The 26,586-nt window shown below is 41.6% G+C and overlaps 1 protein-coding gene across 1 annotated transcript in view; it reads left to right on the top strand.

Annotated features, from left to right (window-relative positions):
• The window catches only part of IL17REL (interleukin 17 receptor E like), a 159,180-nt gene extending 135,208 nt beyond the window's left edge, over positions 1-23,972 (top strand). The window contains exons 15-18 of the mRNA XM_088455940.1: positions 8,529-8,586; positions 9,416-9,523; positions 20,545-20,624; positions 23,333-23,972. Coding sequence (XP_088312066.1) covers positions 8,529-8,586; positions 9,416-9,523; positions 20,545-20,603 — 225 coding nt within the window. The 3' untranslated portion in view covers positions 20,604-20,624; positions 23,333-23,972. The remainder of the gene's footprint in view (positions 1-8,528; positions 8,587-9,415; positions 9,524-20,544; positions 20,625-23,332) is intronic.
• Positions 23,973-26,586: the final 2,614 nt, after the last annotated feature.

The raw sequence follows: 26,586 nt of genomic DNA, 5'->3' as shown, positions 1-26,586 counted from the left end.
CATAAAACAAAAAACTATAGAATATTTATTAGAGATGAGCAGGTTCGGTTTCCTGAAAACCGAAACCGCCCGAACTTACCTTATCCGAAGTCAAAATAAGGCATGATGTCATCTTTCCACCATCGGATTTCGTGTGTTTTGGATCCAATATAAAACTCTCCCATGGTGATTCAGCTTAATTTATCACAGGACCGCCGTAGGGGACTGAGGGCAGGCTAGTTAGCTTAGCTAGTAGTGAGTGACAGTTAGTGACCAGGCTTGGTGACAGGGGGGGGGACTACAGGTACACCCGTATCGGGCCCCGAGGACCGGATGGGCACAAAACAAGGCCGCAGACTTATTGTTCCTGCCAGGCCGTGGCCGCCGGGACCCATAGCCACCTCCCAGCCTCAGCTCAGAGTCCCTTGTAGCCTGGCCCGAGCAGTGCTGGGCTCTTCCAGGTGGCTCAGCTGCGGCCTGGGCCTGACCTTTAAGTGTGCAACGTGGTGGCGTGACATCATAGGTCATGTCGCCACACGTCTTCCTTGCTGGGCCATCAGGCAGGCTGCGCTGTTGAGAGGATAGGTGATGATCGAGGAATAGGGGCTGGGTGCTGGAGATGGAAGAAGGTGATGGGGGCTGGGGACAGAGGAAGATGATAGAGGCTAGGTACACAAGAAGGTGATATGGGCTGGGTACAGAAGAAGGTGATAAGGGCTGGGGGCAGAAGGTGACACGGGCTGGGGGCAGAGGAAGATAATGTGGGCTGGGGATGGAAGAAGATGAAGGGGCAGAGGAAGATGATGGGGCTGGGGGAAGACGAAGATGACAGGGACTGGGGGCAGAGAAAGGTGATGGGAGCTAGGCACGGAGGAAGGTGATGAGGGCTGGGACAGAAGGTGTTAGGGGCTGGGGACGGAGGAAGGTGATGGGGGTTTCTGGCTGAGGATGGTGATAAGAGGCTGAATTTGAGGAAGGTGATGAGGGGCTGAGGACTGAGGATGGCTGGCTGCAGACACCATCCCTCCTATGCCTGAGGCATCCACATCACTGTCATTAAGAAGACCTTGCAAGGGATGGCAGACAAGAAATACAGCCTGCATAGTTAGTGACAGAGAGAGTGTGGTAAATGATAGTGTATTTTTACTTTATTTAAATGCTGACATATATTTCAGTTAACAATATCATGCTTCACTTATCACACATGCATGGGAGGGATGTGCGGGATCGGGGGTGGTGGTGAGAAGGTGGGGCCCCCAGAGACATGAGTGTACTGGGCCCCAAGATTTCTGTTGTCGGTCCTGTAACAGTGAGAGTCAGGACAGGTTTAGTGACACTGTCTTTGATGGGCAGTGCCATCCACATCAGTGACAGTCCCCTAGGTAAAACTGACTGAGCTACTTTTTTCAATAGGCAGTTTGCAAATTATTGTTTTTACAGTTCATGAACATCATTTAATAATTAATATTACTTGTGTGTGGCTTAAAATTTTTTTTTTTTTTATGTGATAAAACTTCAGGCCGTAATACTGTGTATGTGATATGTAACAGTCAGTAACGTTCAGTAAGTCGAGAGCCACCGCTTATACTATCTGTGCAGTGTGTCGCAGTCAGTCGGCACGTTTTATTTGTGATTAAAAAAATCAGTAATTGATACTATGTCTGTGATACATATATAACAGTCAGTAACGGTTAGTAGGTCAAGGGCCACTGCTTATGCTATCTGCACAGTGTGTTGCAATTAGTGGGCACGTTTTTTGTCATTAAAAAAAAATAATATTTTTTATGATAAAAACTTAGGGCCTGATTTAGAGCCGGACGCTATTTGCGCTCGCTCGGTCAGAAAAAGGAGCCGGCTATTTAAATTGAGTGCTCGCTCTTTGCGGTCTGTTGACGCCTCTATGTCCGAACGAAACATGCGCTCGCTATTTTGTAAAGACGCCCCCTGGCCGCTCGCATCATACGTCATCTCCGCTATTTATTTGATTAATCGAGTACATCGAAAGGCATCTGAACTTCTCGCAGTGCTTGTGGTAGGTTTATCCTACCGCAATCATGCGAAAAGTTCAGGCTAAGAGACAACCAAGTGACGTGGTCGATGACGCTGCTTTGTTAATTATGCACACCCTTAAAACGCCCGTTTTGACTGTTTGGAACGCCTGCGTTCAGATCTCCACTCCCCGTTCACAAGCACCTTCCCGTTACCACCCACAAACGCCTCATCCTGTCACTCAAATTAGCAGGCACTCGCTATTTGGGGAGCGCTCGATTTCCGATCGCACTGACTGGTTGGCGCATGCGCATTACGACCAATATGCATGCGCAGTTGTGCAAACATCGCTCAGAGCGAACGAGCGGCCGCTTACGAGCGGCTCTGAATCAGGCCCTTAGGTCGTGATACTGTGTCTGTGATATAGAACAGTCAGTAGATCAAGGGCCACCGCTTATACCATCTGTGCAGTGTGGGCACGTTTTTTCTTGTGTTAAAAAAAATTCAAGCATCAATATGGAACAAGACGATCAATCAATAGAACAGCAGGAGCAGCAACCAAGAATTAGTGCTGCAGTTGCTGCCACCACCAGTCATCATTACGATACCGCTTCAACGTAATTTACTAAAGCTGATGCTCAAGGGCATAGAGGCTTTCAGTTAGGGCATCTAAAAACCAAAATGCATATTTTATTACATTGCTAAAGAATAAAACACCTTTAATAAAGTTTCCGGTAGAAAAACAGAATATTTCCAACATGCCATACACCACACATAGTGGCAAGCAAAGGTTCAGGTCTTGTCATTTATTTCTGAGTGGTGGTTCTGCAACTGCTGTCAGTCAGGCATCTTCTTCTGCCTCACACGATGATGCAAGAGCGTCTCATTTTAGAAGAGGTGTCAAAAAAATGAAAAATGGAATATCAGTGGTAAAAAAACCACTAAGGCAGTAGAACAAACTGTGTGTTTTTCAGAAACGTCACAAATCCCTGAGAAGAGTCTAAGTGTGTCTGCGAGTGCTATGTGTAAGCCTGACCTTGCTGATCTTCTTCCATTTCTGCACTCTCTGCCAATGTGGGGATGAGCAGTACAAGTCAATTTGATGCTGACCTTGACATTGAAGATGTTACCTTGGAAGTGCAATAGGATGAGGGAGATATTTGTGCAGCTGATGCAGGCGCTAATGAGATTGTTAAAGATGAGGATGTTGTTTGTGTAAGTAAGGCACCAGTGGAAGCAGTTCTTGCCTGTGATAATGATAAGAAGGCCATTGTCATGCCTGGGCATTAGACGATAAAATCCACCTCTTATGTGTTGACTTATTTTTACCCAAATATTTATTTATTTATTAACAGTTTCTTATATAGCGCAGCATATTCCATTGCGCTTTACAATTGGAACATTAATAGAAAAAAACTGGGTAATAACAGACAGATATATAGGTAGGAAGGCCCTGCTCGCAAGCTTACAATCTATAAGGAAATAGGCGTTGATACACACGGATTGGTTCAATATATTGCATTTGGTCCAGCCAGACAGCAGAGTTTCTTGGTGGGCTGCATGATCCAGTCACACAGGAATGTCAGCCAAATGTCAGGAGGATGTGAAAGTAAGACAGTGTGTGAGGTTATGTGTGGACTTTGAAAGGGGATGTAATTAGACATGGAAGGTATGAAACTTATGTGGGCGGTTCTGGAATCTGAGAAGCGTGCCTGAAGAGGTGGATAACAATTGTCTTGCCTGAAAAAAAAAGTTATGTTAAACTTATTTTCAGTTCATATTTATATAAGTTGGTGACTTATTATTTGTTGATGGTACTTGCTGCTTCTGGCAGTGCCACAGGTGTGATTAATATTGTCTCTATAACAATTGTCTTGCTATCTATAGCGTATGTAAAGCCACTGTAAGTAGGAGGTAGGGACTGTAACTATCTAGAAACATCCTCTCTGTTACATCATTTGCAGGGACCAAGAAGACTACTACTAGTTTAAAAAAAACAACTGACTGTTAAACAATACTTTTATGGAGGAAGCAAGTATGACAGCTGTCACCCAGTTGCACAGCAGATCACTGACGCCATAACAGCTATGCTTGTATTAGATCTGCATCCAATATCCACCATTAATGCAGTGGGTTTTAGACAGTTAATTGATGTCCTGTGTCGCCGCTACCAAATCCCATCTAGATTCCACTTCACTAGAAAAGCAATTCCCTGCCTATACATCGACAGTAAAAAAAACTTAATTAGTGGCCTCCAAAATGCCATTGTACCCACTGTCCACTTAACCACAGATATGTGGAAAAGCGGAACAGGGCAAACTAAAGATTACATGATTGTGGCAGCCCACTGGTTGGGGTATTGCCTTAAGCAGGACGAACAGCAGCAGCATCTAACAAACACCAGCTTATTCAGTGGCAGGTTACTCTGTATCACCGGCTTCTCTAAGAGGCATACCGGTGTCAACCTCTTAGAAAAATGCAGGGATGTCATTGCAAAATGGCTTACCCCTTTTGGACTCTCCTTGGGATTTGTGATTTCTGACCACACCCCAAATATTGTGAGAGTATTACAGCTGGGTGATTTCAAACACGTCCCATGTTTTGTTCACACAATTAATCTGGTGGTGCAGAATTTTTTGAAAAATGACAGGGTTGTGCAGGAGATGCTGTTTGTGGCCCGAAACATTTCATGACATTTTCAGCCTTCAGCAGCTGCATATAGATAATTGCAGCACCTGCAAGAACAATTTAATTTGCCCTGCCATCAGCTGAATCAAGAGGTAGTAACAAGGTGCAATTCCACCCTTTATATGCTTCAGCGGATGGAAGAACAGCAAAAAGCCATCCAAGGCTACACAACGAGCCCTGACATAGGGAGAATGTACCTTACTCCAGCGAAGTGGAGAAAACTTTCCATGTTGTGCAAAGTGCTGAAACCCCTCAAAGTTGTCATCTGTGAATTGAGTTCAGACACTGCCAACTTGAGTCAGGTGATTCTCCTAATCAGACTTTTGGAAAAGCAGCTTGAGAAACTGAAACAGTAGCTGAAATTAAGTGATTTCGCTAAGTATGTAAGATTTGTAGATCAAGTCTACAATAGACTTGTAGACTTGTTTATTCGCTTGCCAGGATCAAAGGGTTGGCAGCATCTTCAAAATCAGTTCAATACACTTTGGCGACCATGCTTGATCCTTGGTTTAAGTATTATGTCATGTCTTTCTCCCCAATGGACACAGATCTTAAGAGATGCAAAGTGCTCTTGTTGAGCAAGTTGTCTGCTCAACAAGACATGGCGACGTCTCCTACTTCAGTTTCTCAGGCAACTGCGGCTGCCAGGAAAAAACTCAGTTTTCATAAGAGACCCACTGGTGATGCAGATGAGTCAAAACAACATTTTGCCCACCCTCCAGTGTGTAGCATGGCCAGGAACCGTGTCAGCGACTGGCGTAGGAGTCTACTTCCTGAAAATTTGGAAAAGATGATGTTCATGAAAATTAACTACAAATTCCATGAGAAAGACCTTTACCTTCAATTACATCAAAGTCCAGAGGCACCTATAATGGTGAATTCCACATGGGATAAATTAATATTGTGTGAAGATTATGTACACTCTGATGAGGGTGAGTATGATAATGACGATGACATCTTGCTTCCGTAAAGCCAATTTGTACATAGAGATCATTGCCAACAATGTCAGCTGCCCATTGGTAGCTTTTTTTGTGGGAGTCCAAACAAACCCATTACTTCAGCCACAAGTGGCTGTCCCTATCGCTGAAGTGATTGGTTTGTTAAACTGTGCTTGTCCTGTTTAATATACAAGAGTAGGTGGGAGTGCCCAAGGACCAGTCTAACTTGCACCACTTTTTTTGCATTATGCACTGTTTGATTGCCTTTTTGCATAGGCGACAAACATTTTTATAGTTTATCAAACTGCCATCCTGTCTGCCACTGCTGTGTGGCAATTTTTCATAGATATTCTTTCCAACTGCCAGGTGTTTGTGCCGCTGCTCTGTAGCTTAATTTAGCCAGCCAGCTCGCTGCAGCCTTTGGCCTATATTGGTGAAAACTAGTGAAAATAATATTGTAAGCTGTGAGGTGGTCAAAATTGACTGGAAATAACTGGAAATGTTATTGAGGTTAACAATACTATAGGAACAACAATAGGCCAAAATTATGTGATTTTAGCTGTTTTACCAACTTTTTAACATAATACAGATCCAAGACCAAAACATGAAAACCAAAATCCAACGGCGAATTAAAACCAAAACATGGGGATTGGCCCACATCTCTAATATTTATATACGAAACTCTGGTATCTATGTAAATAACCAGGAAAGAAAGTGTTAAGTTAGAGAGAGAAAAGAAGAGGAGATGGTGACTATATTTCAAAGTCTGTGGTTTTCCACCAAGATTAGACCTTCCAGCTGCTAATAATCAGGGACAGATCTTTCCAATCCAGACCCCAGATAAACATGGTGCTTCCTTGTATGTTGTCCCAGAGCAATCTGCGGCTTCCCCTGTAATACCAGCATCTTTAATAAGAGTAAAAAAAAGAATAAATCAAAGTGAATACTTAATTGTGCATCAAAAGAGGAAACCTTTTATTTTGCAGCTTCAAATAACTAAATTATGCATACTACAATAAAAATTCACACAGGCCCTTCCCTGCATGGGAGCTACTGGCTGATATCCCTCCTGAATGTTATATATATATATATATATATATATATATATATAAATTATAGTGACAAGGCTTAGCATCCTGCTTCCTCAGTTGATCCGCACAGATAAGGTTTAGCTTTAATCCTAGCCATCAAGTTTACAACACCAGGAGGGTGATCAACCTGCTGCATCACATAAACTCCACTAGATCTCCATCCTTACTCATGGATTTGAATGTGGAGAAAGGCTATGAAAAAAGCATTTTCTGGCCCTTCATAACAAAGCCCTGAAGGCTTACGGTTTGGGGGGTTAAATTTTGACTGGGATCATGGCATTATATTGTACCCCCCCTGTTTCAGTACTTGCCAATGGCACTCTCTCATCCCCCTTTACCATCCACAATGGCACTCATCAAGGTTGTTTATTGTTTCCTCTAATTTTTGCTTTCACTATTGAACCTCTAGCTGCCAGACTCCACCAAAACCTCCATCATTGAAGTTGGCTCCAGCGAGTAAAAATGTGCTCTTTTTACCGACCATATCCTTTTATCTATATCCAAACCCCCTAACTTTGCTGCCAAACTTTTTTAGGGAACAGCACATTAAGTCGTTTCAATTTCAAAATCAACAGGGACAAGACAAAGACTATATATTTCTTCCTCCCCTTAACTTCCAGTGGCACCGTAATAGCATGAAATATCTCATTTCAAGCAAATTGTTTCCCACTCCGCTCCATGTTTAAATCTGATCTAACAGATTGGGACAAATTCATGATTTCTTGGATATGAAGAGTTACTTCTATTAAAATGAATATATTTCACCATTTTCTCTATCTAAGCTAGTGTGCCCCTAGGTTTTTTAAGACTCTCCAAGAACAATTCACAGCATTCATATGGGCTCACAAGAGACCTAGATATAATCTTGACCTCATCCAACATCCCACCTATACTGGAGGCCTATTGGCCATCAACTTTAAGCAGTGTTTTTAAGTAGCCAAACTGGCAGTGTATTCAATGGCACTTCCATACTGGGTCCTGAGTATGGGTTGATGTCAAGTCGGACTCCCTTCTGTTAGCTTCAGTATCCACCATTCTCTGGTCCCCATGCTCAGACTGGGGGTGTGGTATGTTAGGTTGACAATGAGAAAATAGACAATCATAATGTTTACAATTAATCTATAGACAGTTAACATGTAGACAAGTACAAAATGTCAACAGTAAATATAAAGACATGGCCAATATGTCGACATGATCAAACTGTTAACATTGCATCAAAATGTGGACACTTGTGTGTGGATCTGCAGTTCCATCCATCTCTGAATCAGGCCCAATATGGCACTTTAAAATTAAAATATATTAATAATACAGTAATAGCTTGTGGAGACTAGAGATGAGCAGTTGGTATTTACTCGGTTTTACTCAGGTATGTTCGGAACTCAAAAATCTGAATCATAATAGCTATCTGACTCTCATGTGTTTTGGATAGCCAATAAAATAAATCCAAACTAATCCGAACTTGCGCTTATTTGGCTAAAAGAACGAAGTCAAAACCAAACTGCTCATCTCTAGAGGAGACATCTACCAATTGCGGAGAATAGGCTTCCATTTATTGTGTGCTTTGCTGTTCTCTTTCTAAATGAGAGCTAAAGTATATCTTTTGAATTTGAAAAGTATAACAATTTTTTTATTTAAAAATAATAACTTAAGTCATATCTAGCAGTAAATGTACACTTGAAGGTTTGCAAGTGTTGTAAATAAAAATCCAAATTTGTCTTAAATTGTCTATTCACAGAGACATTTTGTTGTGCAAATTGGCAATTTTTTACCCATAAATATAGAGCATTAATAATTAATGATTTACTTATAGAATTCTCTTAACAAATATTATCCCATTTCACAGAGTGTAAGATTAGATGTAAACTGGTCCTTCCCTGTGCAGATCTGTGATATACCTTGTAGTAAGTATCTTGATTTTATTTATTAAAAAAATAACATACTCAATAAAATGCAGATTATGTATCATTAATAGTCTGGAATCCAATTTCCTTCACTATTGTCTATAATCTATTTTTATATCAGCTCTACTGTAGTGCGCTGTTGTAAACTATGAGGATACTAAATGTGCATAATATATTGTTTAACTACAGACAAAAGCAGGGTTTATATAATTGGAATATGTGAATCTAGAACTTTTTACTCCTTAAATGAAACATTCAACTATATGAAAAGTACAGTATTTATATAAGTACTGTATGAGAGGATTCCTAGTACCATGGGACAGGCTATGAAATTAGAAAGGAAAGCTAGAGGAACATTTTTTTTAACAGAAAATGCAATATATCCATGGAATATTTTCCCAGCAATTCTGGAGGTACAGTAAAAAAAATAAAAATCTATTAAGATATAAAAAAATCTTAAAAAAGTTTAAAACAAACAAACACAGAAAAGGGTACACTAGATGGACTTACTTGTAGGTCCTTTTCTGTTGTCAGGTATCTATCTATGCTTTTCCAATTAGTGTGCCCCCTAGGTTTTTTAAGACTCTCCAAGAACAATTCACAGCATTCATATGGTTGCACAAGAGACCTAGATATAGTCTTGACCTCATCCAACATCCCACCTATACTGGAGGTCAAGGGGCCATCAACTTTAAGCAGTATTTTTATGTAGCCAAACTGGCAGTGTATTCAATGGCACACTGAATAGTCGAAATTGATAGCAAGCAGAAAATTGATAGCAAAGTATCACAATTTTCCATTAAATATTTTTCTCCTTTGGCACTTTTAGAAGATTCATTGGTCACTGAAGATAGCCCTTTGGAGATGCTTATAGTTGGAGCAGTGATGATGGTAACATCTATTATCTTCATACTTGCTGGATACAAGATACTGAAAAGTAAGTTTTTGAAAATGACAATTATGAGATCCTTGCAATTTTTTTTTTATTTAATAACATTTAAGTTGCTATGTGATTCCCAGTGAATGACATTACTGTCTAAATTTTTTAAAATGTACACTCTGTAGCCCTAATTATAATTGTTCCTTAGTTTTATTCAGTGAAGCAGTTCTAAACAATAGCTAAATAGCTAGTGATCCCAATGTCAGTATATCTATTACAACTAGGAGAGGTTTCAAGTGCATGCAGTCACCTTGATATTGTAGGAGCTACAAGCATTTTAGTGTCTTACAGCATTGCAGGAACATACTGATGTGTTTGTTGCTGTATTTGCTGACCCATGATCATTCTAGATCTGAACAATTGTAAGTGGCATGTGTAAGGTTCAGATGACTATCCAACTAGGACCAATATCAAGTTCCAGACTTCAATTTAGTCCTCAAAATTTTATAATTAAAAGAGAAATGTGTTTACTTATTCAGTTACAGATAGAAGACAATACTAATAAACTTAAGCTGACCTATTTACCTACAGTATAAGCTCGGTTGGTGTATTGCCGGCTGCCACCAGCGCCTTGACCCTACTGTTCTCACTAATTCCCCCATTTTATTAATGAGCAACTTGAAATTTATTACATATTTTCTATAATTAAAAATATACATTATGTGTATTTGTTGATCTTATTATTAATTAAATTATTATAATAATAATAATAATAATAATGTTATATATAATAATAATGTTATTATTATTATTATTATACATACGTACAAATATAGAACTGGCACACTGAACTTAACAGAAGTTTTGCAAACACACTGATAGTAAAAGGTTTCCAGCCCCTGTTCTAGATTATCCCTTGAAAAATCAATTCTGTAAGTCAGCACTAGCATAGAAAGCGTAACCATATATTAACCCCTTAGCTCCTGAGGTTATATTCACCCCTGTTCTGGGAATATTTTGGCATTTTTCGGTCTGCTAGCATTCCAATATCAATGTTGGTAATTTTTTTATTCAGTGTCTGTTCTGATTAGAAACAGGCACTGGTATAATTCAGTCAGGCGCCGTTGCTCTTCCAACCTTCAGTACCAGTTTGCTTTGTGATTGTTGGTAGCAGGTTAGTTTTTCCATCCAGATGCTGCTAGTTTTACTTAGGGATCATGCTCCTAGGTGGGTCATGTGATTAGGGGGCTGGTTCTCCAGACTTTTTCATTTTGGTTCTCCAGACACAGGCTCTCTCTTTGCTATACCTGTCCAGTTGAAAGTTTGTTCTGAGCCACTGTCCTGAACCAGTGTTATCTGTGAGTGCTTTCCATTTCTAAACTGGACCTCATTTTGGACTCTGTTTCTGTCACCTGCCTTGGACCTAGGCTTGGCATCTGGATTTTGCTATTGACAGTTGCTTGCTTCTGAACACACATGCTTGTGTAGAAGCTAAGATATGGGGAGACTGAGACTGTTCTAGAGCCTCCCTCCTAATGCCTCCCAGCCTGCTGGATGCCCTGTGATGTCATTGTTTTGTCTTTTACTTCCAGTGGTGGATGAAGGATATAAATTTACTTGCTAGCCTATTAGTAAGTGATTGATTCGAATTTTGTTTCTTAATGGAACTACTGTTTGCAGCCATAGGTTATATATCTGCAGGTTGAGTCCCACAATCACTCTTAGCGGTGACAGGGTTCAGTGTCAAATGTACATTTTGTAATATCAAAACATAATTTTAATTTTCAGAAAAGTGTACACTATATTAATGTCTCAGGAGTTAATTAGGAACTGGATTTACTTTAGATAAGGGTGTGATCTTGGCTGAGTCTTCTACGCATGCCATATTTCAAACCCCCCTCCCCCCGTATTGTTAGGGGTGCATGGGTAACTTATCTTGGCCGCAAAAAATGACCCTAGTACAAAGCTAGAAGTATGATAGAAAAACATGTGTGTCATCATCCAACTTCTAGCAAAGCAAATGCATTTCTAAGTATTATTTTAGCTGTTGAGTTATAGTGATAAGGGTATTGTCACGTGTGTACTTTCTGTTGAGTTATAGTGATAAGGGTATTGTCACGTGTGTACTTTGCAAACTAGGGCATTTACAGCCTTAATTTACACTGCACTCAAAATGCTACTGTACTGACAGGTTAAAGTGATGCGGCAACACTCTCTTACCTTGTCACACTGATAAGATTAAGATCTGAAGATGTGGCTTGCAATGTTTTCTGAATTACAGTGGAGGATTGTTTCCTCTTCACATCAAGCTGTCTGAACCACTGATTTCTTCAATTTTTTTTATAGACGAAATCACTGGTCCATACAGCTTGTGCCAGTTCTCACCTAAAGTTACAAGGTTATATAGTAGTATTGTAGTAGGTCTCAGACTCTGGATAAGTGCAGATGCTCATTTTATTAATTTCTGAAATTATTTCACTGATTTCTTCCTGTTTGTGGAGCTATCTGTAGTTAGAAGACCGAAAAAAGGTGCCGGTACATACCCCTAAGTACTTCCACAAAAAGCTCTGGATCGAATACTATAAACACAAGGCACTTCTGTAGCTGTAAAAGCTATATAAAACCACCCTAAGGCCAGGTGGCCACTGGTGTTTGGGTTTTATTTTTCTGGTGTGAGTGATTAAATATTATATCATATAGCGCTGGGTAATATAATGGTTTTATATAAATATATGGTAATAAACAAATAAATGGAGAAAATGGGTCACTGCTGTCAAAGCTGTATCCAGTCCCAACATCTAACATTTGTTACATACACAGACTCTATATTACAATGAAAAACTAAAATAGCATGACTATTAGAAAAGGGATTTGTCATGACACCAGTCTCAATCCCGACACCTAAATCCTGGCAAGGAAATAACATAGGCAATGAAATACCGACACCTGTGTTAATCCCCACGCTGGAACGCCAACCCGAACAAAGGTAAGTCCGGGGCGCCCTTAGTGTTAGCTGCAGGGGGGAGGGTTAGGATTAGGCAGTCTAGTGGGTTAAGGTTAGGTTTTGGGGGGGGGAGAAAAGGGTTATGCACCCCTAGGGGGAAGGGTTAGGCACACCCAGGGAGAGATTAGGGTTAGGGAGCGGTAGGAGGTGGTTAGGGTTAGGCACTCTTAGGGTGAGATTAGGGTTAGGCACTAGGGGGGTAGGTTAGGGTTAGGCACCACTAAGGCAGGGTTAGGGGGGAACAGGGGAGGGTTAGGGTACTTACCTGCCCCAGTCGAGATCTTCATCCTGTCGGGCATACGCTGTCAGGAGTTGAACCGGTATTTCAATCTCATTCCTTAGAAAACTCTCTCTCTCTGTCTGTCTGTCTGTCAGTCTCTCTCTGAGTAGTATCTAACACAGTGGTTCCCAAACTTTTTTGAATCACGGCGCCCTAGAGTATCAGCATTGTTTTCACGGCACCCCTAAGCCAAAAGTTTCTTATTGAGAAATTCAGAAACAAATGTAGTGAAGTAGTACAGTGAAGTAAGCTGTGCTTACCTGTTATCCTTAGGCTTGGTTATATAGTGGTGGACAGTTTTGCACTTCTGTTTCTCCACATATTTACATTACAATCACCATAAAGAATTTGTGTTGGTGCTGCACCACCAACCTGAGGCACCCCTGCAAGTGTCCCGAGGCACCCCAGGGTGCCACGGCGCACAGTTTGGGAACCACTGATCTAACAAATTAAAACTAGCAATCAATGCACAATAAAGTACAATATTGAATAAAAAGTCTAATAATACACACCCTTAGAGCTTTGTTAGGTGGCAACAGTCTTTAGAAAATCTGATTGGTGATAGAATTCTGTATGGTTGAAAAAAAGACATGCACCTGATAGTGTGTAGTAAGTTACAGTAAAAGTGGATTTGAAAAAGAAGGTGATGAATATGCATACTAGCTAGAAAATAAAATAGGCTTATCTGTGTTTGGTGTGGGTCTCCAGGGTATATGGCAGAATTATTGTATGCCTGTTTTATTCCAGGGACCTTGTTTATACTTATATGAGTGTAAAAGGAGAAAAAACAGTAGTATATACAGTTAGGTGCATAAATATAGGGACATTGACAGAATTTTCATATTTTGGCCTCTATTCACCACCACAATGGCTTTGAAATGAAACAAACAAGATGTGCTTTAACTGCAGACTTTCAGATTTAATTTGAGGGTAATTACATCCAAATCAGGTGAACGGTGTAGGAATTACAACGGTTTCTATATGTGCCTCCCACTTTTTAAGGGGCCAAAAGTAATGCGACAAACTAAACAATCCTAACTCAAACTTTCACTTTTTAATACTTTGTTGCAAATCCTTTGCAGGCAATTACAGGCTGAAGTCTGGAACGCATAGACATCACCAAACGCTGGGTTTCATCCCTGGTGATGCTCTGCCAGGCCTCTACTGCAAATGTCTTGTTCTTGGGGCATTTTCCCTTCAGTTTTGTCTTCATCAAGTAAAATGCATGCTCAATCGGATTCAGGTCAGGGGATTGACTTGGCCATTGCAAAACATTCCACTTTTTAGCCTTAAAAAACTCTTTGGTTGCTTTTGCAGTATGCTTTGGGTCATTGTCCATCTGCACTGTGAAGCGCGGTCCAATGAGTTCTGAAGCATTTGACTGAATATGAGCATATAATATTGCCCGAAACACTTCAGAATTCATTCAGCAGTCACATCATCAATAAATACAAGGGAAACAGTTCCATTGGCAGCCACACATGCCCACGCCATGACACTACCACCACCATGCTTCACTGATGAAGTGGTATGTTTTGGATCATGAGCAGTTCCTTTCCTTCTCCATACTCTTCTCTTCCCATCACTCTGGTACAAGTTGATCTTTGTCTCATCTGTCCATAGGATGTTGTTCCAGAACTGTAATGGCTTTTTTAGATGTTGTTTGGCAAACTCTAATCTGGTCTTCCTGTTTTTGACTCTAACCAATGGTTTGCATCTTGTGGTGAACCCTCTATATTCACTCTTGTGAAGTCTTCTCTTGATTGTTGACTTTGACACATATACATCTACCTCCTGGACAGTGTTCTTGATTTGGCCAACTGTTGTGAAGGGGTTTTTCTTCATCAGGGAAATAATTCTTCTGTCATCCACCACAGTTGTTTTCCGTGGTCTTCCGGGTCTTTTGGTGTTACTGAGCTCTCTGGTGCATTCTTTCTTTTTAAGAATGTTCCAAACAATTGATTTAGCCACACCTAATGTTTTTGCTATCTCTCTGATGGGTTTGTTTTGATTTTTCAGCCTAATGATGGCTTGCTTCACTGATAGTGACAGCTCTTTGGATCTCATATTGAGAGTCGACAGCAACTGATTCCAAATGCAAATGTCACACCTAGAATCAACTCCAGACCTTTTACCTGCTTAATTGATAATGAAAAAACGAGGGAATAGCCCACACCTGTCCATGAAATAGCTTTTGAGTTGATAGTCCCATTACTTTTGGCCCCTTAAAAAGTGGGGGGCACATATAGAAACCGTTGTAATTCCTACACCGTTCACCTGATTTGGATGTAATTACCCTCAAATTAAATCTGAAAGTCTGCAGTTAAAGCACATCTTGTTTGTTTCATTTCAAAGCCATTGTGGTGGTGAATAGAGGCCAAAATGAAAATTCTGTCAATGTCCCAATATTTATGCACCTGACTGTATATACATATATATATATATATATATATATATATATATATATATACACATTACTGTAAATTAATTGGAGATCATAAATGTGCAATCATAGGCTGTGTACTGGATATTAGATTGATAACCCCATCTCAATATGTTATTCTTAGTGCTCCCCCTGGTGTTCAATGATGGAAGTATTCTTGGTCATATAATATACCACTTGAGTTTGTTGTAGGAGGGTTAGGTCACCTAGGTCAGCAAATGTGCTTATCCCGATAATCTTCCTGTTGAGTGTTCCTAAATTACGATTCTTTATCTGACGCTTTAGCTGAGGCAATAGTATTTTTATAGCAGGATGGTCTATTCAATTTGAACAATCCACCAGGCATCGATCTACAGTATCGCTCTGGACACTATACTGGACTGTATTATATATATTGTATAACTGCACAAGGGACAATAGCATTTGGAACACTATTACTTTGTATCCAATTATGTACTGTATATTATTAGACACATAACAGGAAACAATGAAATAGAAACCATGAAATAAAATAGTTGGTTTAAGTAGAAACCTTACCAAAGATAAAGGGATGCAGGATGCATGACATATGTATGTAGAAAGAGAAAAGGTGTTCTTATGTCTGTATGTAGTCAGGTACATCTTATGTTTGGCAATGGAGAAAAGAGCTTCACCCATGCCAGGTGTCCCAATGTGTGTATGTACAGTAGACAGAGGGGTAGGGTATGAAGCACACCCCAATAATTGTTAGTTCAATGCAGAAGAAGAATTGTTCATGTACAGCCATATAATGTAAGAAAAATACTTTTTAAAACATTACTGTGTTTTGCATAAATAGAGTAATGTGATCAGATACACAAGAGACACTTAATAATGTCTTATCAATAAAAGCAAAAGTTGCATTTACCATACAAAAATGTGAAATATTTCCTGCAGCAATCTGTATGGAAATGTTAGTAGTTCAGTGTTATCAACCAATCAGAAGTGGCTACATAGTACTGCTGATAGTCATCATTGCATGTGTTGCACCAGGCCCACAGTACTCTCTAGGGAACCAGTATGTAATACCGCCGGCAGAAGCCCGGCAGGGGTGAAGATCCCGACAGCTGAGTTTGGTAAGTCCCCCCTACCCTAACCCTCCCTTAGGGGTGCCTAACCCTAACCCCCCCTTAGTGCCTAACCCCCCTTCCCCGCAGCCTAAACCTAAGTCCCCCGGGGGAGTGCCTAACCCTAACTTCCCCCCGGGGGTGCCTAACCCTAACCTCCCCCCCCGGGTGCCTAACCCTAACCCCCCTTCCCCTAGCCTAAGCCTAACCCTCCCGGGGGAGGTGCCTAACCCTAAGTCCTAAAACCTATCCCTCCCCCCTGCGGCTGTCCGCGCCTGGCTTACTTTCGTTCGGTATGCCAGGCATCAGGCTCCCGGTGTAGGTCTAATGACAGGCGTCAGGATTTCCACGCCTGCCATTAGTACCTTGCCGGGTTTGACAGTCTGGAAGGCCAGCGGCCGGAATTTCGACCATCGGCTTCCTGACTGTATCCCCTCACAAGACATATGCATATGTGTTTATGTCTTATGGTAAAACTCAGTCTATGAATGCCCCCTCCTTCCACCTTTCCAGATGTCGTGATTTGTAGATACACAAAATTCTGGATACACATGTATGCATTATTGGTGGAATGTATCAACTCTAAATGAGGACCAAAGTGAGCTGGGATTATTAAACCATTTACATCAGAGGTTCACAAACTTGTTCCCCAATGCACCCTAATGGTCCAGGTTTAAGGATAACCATGCTTGGGCACAGGTGACTTAATTAGTTTCTCAGTCTTTTAATTTGACCATCTATGCTCAGTTATGGATATCCTTAAAACCTGGACCGTTAGGGTGCCTTGAGGACCGAGTTTGGGAACCTCTGGTTTATATAGTACTTGGGAAAACTTGTTTTACTGTATAATGCTTGTTGTGTAGATCAGCACATGTATGGTGATGAACAGTAAAGGCTTAGTTTAGAGTTACACAGGGTGGACATTGGCACCTGGTGTGCAATTTGTTTTACTTTGCATGCAGATAAAAATACAGGCTCGCATGTGGCACACAAATACTATCTTAATGGGTGAAGAGATGTATAAAAGTGTATGTACATGGAGACCCAGGGCTCGGAGACTGTCCATGACCAATGGCAATGTTCAATTTTCACTGTATTTAATCCTTGCAAGCTGATTTTGAATTTGTAGTTCTAGTAGCTACTATTAGATTTAGTTTACAGTCCTATGAATAAGTAATGAGTAATAATATGAAGGAAAAATGTAAAGAAAAAGTCAAAGCTTAAGATGCTCTAGCTTAATAGGCTTTTTACACATCAAGGTCCAAAGTAAAATACACATATTTGGTATTGCGGATTCTGTTTTAGGGAAAATAATTCTTATTTTGTAACCACCAAGACATACCAGCACATTGGAAACTGTAACAACAATATTGTAAAGTAATCAGTAAAACTGTAACACTGTATTGCAAAAAACAAAACTTAAGCTGGGTACAAATTAGACGATATTTCGGCCGATCTGACGGATCGGTCCGATTATATTGTCAATATCGACTACTGTGTATGTTCTATGTCGGGCCATGCGTGCTCCCGTTTAGACAATGCGACCGATGACACCATGCAGCAGGGGCCGACATATCAGGCAGTCGGGCACCAGATCGTCTAATGTGTACTGCCCGCCCAATATGTCGGCCCGTCGCCCATACCGTCATCTGTTGCATAGCTGGGTACACAAATCGTCTAATGGGTACCCAGCTTTACACAGCAAAACTTGGTAGTTTTCAAAGAAATTATGATATTAAAATGGATATAAAATAAGCATATTAAAGTGTTATTTTACACAGTTGGACTTGTTAAGTAATGCTGAATGTAGAGCGTCAATAACATATTTGATGCATGTGACTGATAAGCTGTCTTATGGTCATACCTTAGTTTGTTATATCTTGTCTTGCACAGCATTTTTGTAACCAGGAAATTCCCATTTCACAAGGCAGGTAGAGAATTGTAGTACTGCCAGCTACTGACTGATAATTGACACAAAGCAATTTTAATAGCTCAAATTGTGACCTAGTTTCTGTCTAGATGAGTGTGCAGAAAGTTACAGGGCTCGTTCACACCAATTTACATTTTTGTCCTATACACACTCTAATAAATGTAAGGAAAGTACATGCAAATTAAATAAATAAGTCATTGTCATTCCCACCATTGCATTCTAACATTTTAATTCTGTAGTTTACATTTTAATGGGCAGAATACCCTATTTCCCACATGTAATATTTGCTATGAGTACAATACACTGTACTGGTAAAATTGCCATGCATAAGTACATGGAACATGTCAAGTGCATGCATTTTTAGCCATTTTCACAGCATGTATATACCCTCAGGTTGGTATAATATGTCTCTATCAGTAGTGTGAATTTCTGAAACAGAATTTTAAGCTGGGTACACACTAGCAGATAAATTTGTTGGAAATATGTGTGTACAAGTTGATGATGTGGCAGAGTTACTGTACACACCAGCAAATGCCCTGAGACAACAAACAGCCCAGTTGCTTAACCATTGTATTGGTTTATTGATGTTGCATGGGGTACAGATGAACTCACTGTTATATATATTGGTCAGATGGAGCTTGAGCGGAGTGGGGTGTCATACAGCTCATCAGCCGGTGAGTGTATGCAGTCGATGAGGTAAAGAGAATGAAACCTCCCTGGAGGAACAATATGGAGTCTCTATAGTTGTGCTCTCCATTTTCAAGAAAATTCTGCCAATCAGATAAATGCTCTTATCCGACAGAGCGATTATGGGATCGGTGTACACCCATACATACTGACCAATTGCTAGCTCAGTGTACTGTGTACTTCCTTCACTTCAATGGAACATGCAGGACCTGCCCACCTCTTACGCCGACTACGCAGGCGCATAGAGCGCCAGTCAGCATAGGGTGCCGTGAATAGCCGCTTAACCGCCACAACAATTCAGTCCCCTGTGCCGCTCTACAAACATTGAGTGGACCCCCCAGGGCTTGCCTTTTACCTCTCACTGCACCTGGGAGGCGTGATGCCGAGCAGCAATGCAGGCCATAAAGTGTGTGGTGGTGGGAGACGGGTGAGTAGCCGGCGATGTCTGGGGGTGTACGAAAGCAGGATGGGGCCGCATCAGGCATTCCGTGGGAGCCTCCCGTTACAAGCATGGAGCTCCCGCTACTCCGCTACTCCTGAAAGAGCGGAGGACCGCTTGTTTTTGCCCCACTGCCCCATCTCATTGATTGGTGCAGGACTAGGACTCTGACATCACGATGCGTGACGTAATTTCGCCTTCCACCACGGTTTTGTGGGTAGCACGCCTTCTCAGTTACTGGCACTGCCTTGCATGGAAAGGCTAGACTAGGGAGCGCCTGCCAGAGCAGGGCACCTTTACACACATTTGGCCCGGCAGCCTTGAAGCACATACTACGGCCACATCACACTCTCCTGTTTTCAGGACTGTTCTTCCGGCCAATCACACAATATCGCATGTGAGGCTATACATATTAATGAAGGACGGAGCAGTGATCGTTCCGTCGTTCACTAAATCTTTTAAGTGTCTACCGGCAATCATGCAATGTCCAGGGTAAAGGCAAATCACCCTGAACATCGGCACGATTGCTGGTCGTTTAGTTGTGTACCCACCTTTAGACAATATTGTGCTTTCATTCAGGTGACTTAGCTAACAATCTAACAAACATACTGTATACACAGTAAAAGTATTATGTTCATTTAATCCTGTGTCTTCCTCATTCTTGTTTCACTCCATTCAAGCTCACATTTGCTTCATATTATACTGTATATGGATATTGCAAAGTTAAGAAAGATGTGCAGGGGATCAATTAGTCGATAGTTTGCTTTAGAAATCTTACAGATGTCTTTGAGGGTGTATTGTAAATGCAGTAGGTTTGGGATACAGTTGAGATCCCGGCAGTCTGGATGCTGGCGCTCAGAATTCCGGCGCTGGAATCCCAACACCAGTCAGAGTCCCGGTACCGGCATACTGATGGAAAGTATTGGGGTTAGTGGGTAGGGTTAGGCACTAGGGGGAGGGTGAGGGTTTATCTGCAGGGGGGACGGTTGGGGTTAGGCTGCGGGGGGGTTAGGATACCTACTGACAGGTGTCGGTATCCTAACCCTGTCGACATGCCAGCGTCTGGATTCTGACCGCGGGATCCTGAGCACTGGCATTCGGTACCCAACCAGTAAATTTGTAGTTATGTATGCTTGTATGCATATAAATAGAATCCATTCTATTATTTACCATGAATATCTTATTAAACAATGTAAACTTCTTCTTTCAGCATGGCAGCAAAAGAAACAGCAAAAGATGAAACTGCAAAAAAAAACATTACTGAAATGAAAACTGAAACATCAGAAATTGGTGAGTATTCAGAAATATCCAGCTCTATCTTTACAACTGGACATAGAGTATCCTTGTACAATTAGCAGAATAAAGAAAATCTGTACTCACTGGCGTGACAAGGGGGTGGGGGGGTAGTGCAGGCCGCACCCGGGTGTCACCAGCCGAGGGGTGACAACAAAGTGCTGGCTCCCCCTCAGTGACAGGAGCCGGGTGCTGCATTACATACAGCACTTGGCTCCTAGCATAGTGAGGGAGCCGGCACCTCACACAGGCTAGTCCCCGTGGGCAGCCTGCACCTCCCGCACCCCCGGTGTGAAAAACAACGGGTGTTTAGGGGTGCGAGGCCACGTCCCCACCCACAAGGCCACACACCCCTTTATTTGCCAGCTCATGGCACAACCGGGTGCAAAGACAGGTAAGGGCGCCACTGCCTGTACTTTGGTTGAAATGAATTGTTAGCTTTACTGTGCATAATAAGATGCCAGGGTAATCAGTACCCCCCTCTTCCACACCGCTGGGTATGAGATGTATTGTGTAGCTGGTTTTCATACAGAATAGTAGAGGGTAATATTATTATTTAGACTATTCTCATTTGCTTGTTAGGCGCCACAAGGTATACATAGAGCCGAACATGGGTAGACATAAAAACAAATCAAGTAAACAGCATAAATACAATGCACAACAATGACCCATCACATTAATATATTGTAGTAAACCATGGACAGGGAGTGAATAGAGGGTGGAGGTTAGGGAAACATACAGTAGTTTGCAGGAGCAGTCCGTGCTTAGTAGCAGGTAGGGAAACCAATCCCGCCTCATCCAATCCCGGGATTAAGTTGATCACTGAAAATATTATTATTCTGTACTATTTGTACCCACACAGGAAAAATATTAAACTTTCATGCCCCCTACAGGAATAAAATAACTTTCATCTTTCATGGCCTTCCTAGCCAGCCCAGTCACCACCGGCCAACACTAACAAAAACCAGGCTGTGTGTGATAGACATTGTTTGACACTGTGTCACACATTCACTTGACTCAACGTGTAGTCTTAAGGTGCGTACACATGATACGATTAAAATGCACGATATGAACGATAACGATATAATTCATATTGTGCATTTTTCTGTGCCTCTAACCCACCAACGACCTGCGATGTGCAGGCACGTATGGACGATTATACTGGCAGGCAGCAGCAGGCTCCCACCGACTCCCACACCAGGCAGCCAGTCCTCTCCTCTCCTCCAGTCCTCCTCCTCTCCCTCTCAGGCCGCACTGGCACTGGTGCGCTGCTCGCCTCAGGCGCAGAGTCAGACATGGAGCATGTCCAGGGAGTAAGCCAGGCCTCTGCTTAACATAGCTGCCGGCCACCTACAGCAGACGGGCTTGCGCGGCTGTATAAGTGACAGACTGAAGGGCCAGTGTGCAGGCTCCATGTGGGTCTCCCTCCACTTCAGGAGCACAGTAGACTCTGGTGTTAGAGTCTACTGTGCATGTGCAGGTCTATGGGATCATGGTGTCTGCCCCATGTTCTCAGAGACTTCGATAATGCGCATGCGCAAATCACAGCGAAAATTGCCCCAATACCATTTTCCAGGTGATTTCTGGGCCTGATTCAGAGCCGGACGCTATTTGCGCTCGCTTGTTCAGAAAAAGGGTCCGGCTATTTAAATTGAGCGCTCGCTCTTTGCGGTCTGTTGACGCCTCTATGTCTGAGCGAGCGAACAAAACATGCGCTCGCTATTTTGTAAAGACGCCTCCTGGCCGCTCGCATCCTACGTAATCTCTGCTATTTATTTGATTAATCGAGTACATCGAAAGGCATCTGAACTGCTCGCAGTGCTTGTGGTAGGATTTCCCTACCGCAATCATGCGAACAGTCCAGGCTAAGAAACTACCAAGTGACGTGGTCGATGACGCTGCTTTGTTAATTATGCACACCCTTAAAACGCCCGTTTTGACCGTTTGGCACGCCTGCATTCGGATCACCACTCCCCGTTTTCAAGCACCTTGCCCTGTTACCACCCACAAATGCCTCATTCTGTCACTCAAATTAGCAGGCAATCGCTATTTTGCGAGCACTCGATTTCCGACCGCAATGACTGGTTGGCGCATGCGCATTACGACCCATACGCATGCGCAGATGTGCGAACATCGCTCGGAGCGAACGAGCGGCCGCTTACGAATCGGGCCCTCTGTCTGCAGCACTGGCCAATGTGGGCCTCCGGAGAAGTCAATATAATTATATGAGTGCAGGGTGTGCGGTGTGAGTCGCCTGGACGCAGGGGTCCGTGTGCCCGTACACCCTGCACCCATTATAGATACGCCAATGATATTCTGTATAGTATTTTGTTTTTAATCATGCTGGTAAAGAGAAGTGCACACACCTGTGTTAGCCCACTATTATGCTGCAGATATTTTACAGGACTGCTCGGCGAGCAAAAATGCATCCAATTTTAAAATAGGCGCTAAGTATTAGAACTTATTACTTCTGGTATTGCATCAATGTAATAGCAAATATTCTGGTTTGGCTATACACTGCTTATGTTACTTTTCTTTCCTTTTCATTTTCTTAGTAGCCTCTTCATTAGAGCAGGACTGATAAGGTGTCTGATAACCAAGCCAAATAATTTCAGATTGGAGATTTTACAGTTCAATTGCATTGAGAATGTGATGTAAAAATATTAATGGACGCTAATATTTGCATTATGTTTTTCACATTGCAGGTATTTATAATCAAGAAAGTCAGATTCCTGGATGCAAAAATGCAAGCTATACAATACTGGACTGTTTTATCACTGTAGCACACTTTACTTTTATTATGTTTCTTTGCTGCTGTATTTTGCAACATTAGCAAACCTCTGCCTTCAATTGTGTGCTACTGCCTACTGTAAATGTATTCTAGAATGACTCATGTCTGTGGGAATCCCACATTTTAAAAATAGCTTTATAAAGGTCATACCTCATTCCAAAATACGTCATCAACTATTTTCTTTTGTATCATAAAGTCATTAAATTACCTCATAACGATAAATAGCAAAGTCATATTACACACCTACCCGTGACCCAAATATATCATATAAAGTGCCTTTTGTGTGTGTGTGTTTTATAATGGTCCAACTGTTTTCAAGGACAGACTGGTATTACAATATTGTATATTTTCATTACTAGTCAGACCAAGCTATGACATTTAGTGCAAACTTACTGTAGTTTTAAGAGTATTTTTTTTTTTTAAAGAAGAAAGTTTATTTCAGCTGGTAAATGTTTTCAGATCCTTTTAACTCCTTGTATGCAAATGTAATTTCTAGATATTTTTAAACTTGTGTCGTTTTTATTCTTTGTTATAATGAAATATTTTGTTGACAAAATTATGAATTATATATGATTAATGCAGATCTGCAGTATTTTAACTAAATATTTTCATACATTTCATTGTGCGTTTGCACAATGTATAAAGCAATGTTTTATTATTCCTATTATTAGTAGTGGCTGTTGAGTCTTTTGTTTATCATAATTTTTGTTTATGGTAAATTACACTTTATGCATGGGCAAGTAATGTCTCAAAGTGTTGGCTTTCCCTGGGCTAAAAGTTGCCAAAATTTACTGGCCAGCGATTGTTGCAATAAAAGACATCGGGATCGGAGTCTCCCAGTTCTGTTATGAGCAAGGTTGGTACTGTATTTGTGTTACTGTTTATGTCCAGGTTCTTGCATGCTTCTTTCTTAGGTAAAAATGATCTCAGAAATATCACACGCCCAACTGTCTGTGTGTCTGGTGCTAGCAAAGAACAGGTTCTTCCACAGAAATATCTTTCACCCACATTTCCAGAAAAACAGTTGAGTGTTGCTGTCATTAACTACAACACAGGATCTAACACTCAAACAACTTTTTTGTTACAGTGGATTGTGACCTGCTATGACCCATTCCACATGGAACAAAATGATTTGTACCTGTGCTGAATTAATTCATTTATTTATTTAACACCAATTATTAATTCAAACAGGTAATTATAATAATTAATTAAGAGCAAAACATTTTTGCACTGGTTTAATGGGGTTATGTTAAAGATTCTGGGCCAATTACCCCTTTGTTGAATAACACCAGGAACTCTATCCGACTGATTTCCAACAGCCACTCTATCATAAAGATTATCCCTACTGGTCCCTATGAAATGCTCCCTCACAATGTCTGTACCCTTTTACAGCTACTTTTACCAGCTGATAAAGCATTTAAGATGATAGTGCTCAGACACAGTAGTACACATGTAAGAATACATCATGCACTCACACCTGTCATTGAGGCATTGTGTGTATTATTTGTTGTCCCTTATTTCACCAAATTAAGTGACTGCAGAGCTTAATTGAAGTAATTTCCACTGGCCAAAATACAACTTGTTTGTTTACCGACAGTCCAGAGGTGATGTTGGTGGGAAAGATATGTAGTTCTCAAAGCAACTGCTGAATGGCTGTGCCAATGTGATCATGTAACTTATTGCTAAAAAATATTTTATGTACATTGTGCTACAGTGCCATCTGAAGTGTCTGGAGAGCTACATGCAGTTATCTTTTCAGTGTTCTTTACAAGCAAGGGTGTATCTACAGGTGCAGCTGCTATGGGCCCCCTTTGGGGCCCAACTCACCCCCTGCACCCAGGTATGTGGCTTTCAATTCTAAAGAGTGTGCAACTGTGGGGCAGCACATCTACTGTCACAGACCCGGACAGCTCTGCCTCCCTCTTTCCCCATTGGGTGGAGGTGTGGCTACAAGTTTACCCATTTACCCATGTCTCCTGGAAGGAGCAAAACTCCTAAACCAATTTAATAGTGAATCAAAGCCTTCTTATGTTATACACTATTAGGATTAGGGAGACTATATCTCATTAAAACTATATTATTTTGTTTATACTACTTACTATATGCTAATCAGCATAATGTAATCCTATATGTCAACTAAGCAGGCTAATAGTGCAAACATTAGTTCATTACAAATAATTTGCATAGATGCACATTATTTTGCTGATTAACCATTATGATTGTAAATATTGCTGTGGGGCCCCCATTGGTCTTGCTATACTCCCGCTCAGAAGACGGACTCATTTACACTCCACAAACATCATTAGATGCACCAATTAAACATCAGCTGAATATCCTTCCTTACTTGCACATGCGCAGTATCATGGACAATTTCCTGAGAATATATACACATTTTGCCTGGTTCAACGTGGATCGCAATTGCAACCGCATATGCAGATCTGTCTATAGTGCATACTTTGCATGCGCATGCACCGCAATGCGTGTGCGCAGATTAGCATTGCGATGGCACTGTGATCGTGCACGCTGAAAGAAAGCCATCGCAGAGTGAGTGACAGGACATCAGCATTTGGGGTTGGTACACCATTTCCTGGGCATTCATAAATTAACCACTGTGGTGGTATATGCAGTTTGAGTACTCATTGCGTGTGACAAGAGTTGCAATTTCTGAGACAGGTCAGAGCTACTGTAATTGTGCGTGAGGGTCCAATGTTACTGATGTATACGCAGGACTGCGAGGTTTTACAGATGTGAGAAAGCCGTTGTGGGCATCTCTATGCTGGCCAAGCGGATGCAAACATTAGCATATTTTTGCAGCAGAACTGGGTGTGTGTCACAGTCTGCTCAGGAGGATCTCCTTCTGAGGAGTTGAAAGCTGAGGTCCCGGGTTGAGGAAGGAATCGGAGGTGAGGGGACTGGATGTATGTCCTCCTCATCCACTAGTACCGGATGTTGACGAGACCTGAACAAAGGTGCGGAGTCTAACTTGCTGAGAAGTGTTCACCAGTGACCCCATCATGCGCGATATGGGTATTGAAGCTGCACTCAGCAAGCAGGTTGCGGCCCTTTGGTCAGGTATCCGATACAAGTGGGAAATGGAGGAATGTAACACTGAGGAGGCCCAGGAGAATATACTTCAGTGTGAAGCACTAGTGAGAGCCCTGTACCCTG

This window comes from Taudactylus pleione, unplaced genomic scaffold (assembly GCF_031769625.1).
Source record: "Taudactylus pleione unplaced genomic scaffold, aTauple2 ptg000041l, whole genome shotgun sequence".
NCBI lineage: Eukaryota > Metazoa > Chordata > Amphibia > Anura > Myobatrachidae > Taudactylus > Taudactylus pleione.
Note: the sequence above shows the minus strand (reverse complement) of the source record. Positions and strands in the feature narration are given on the sequence as shown.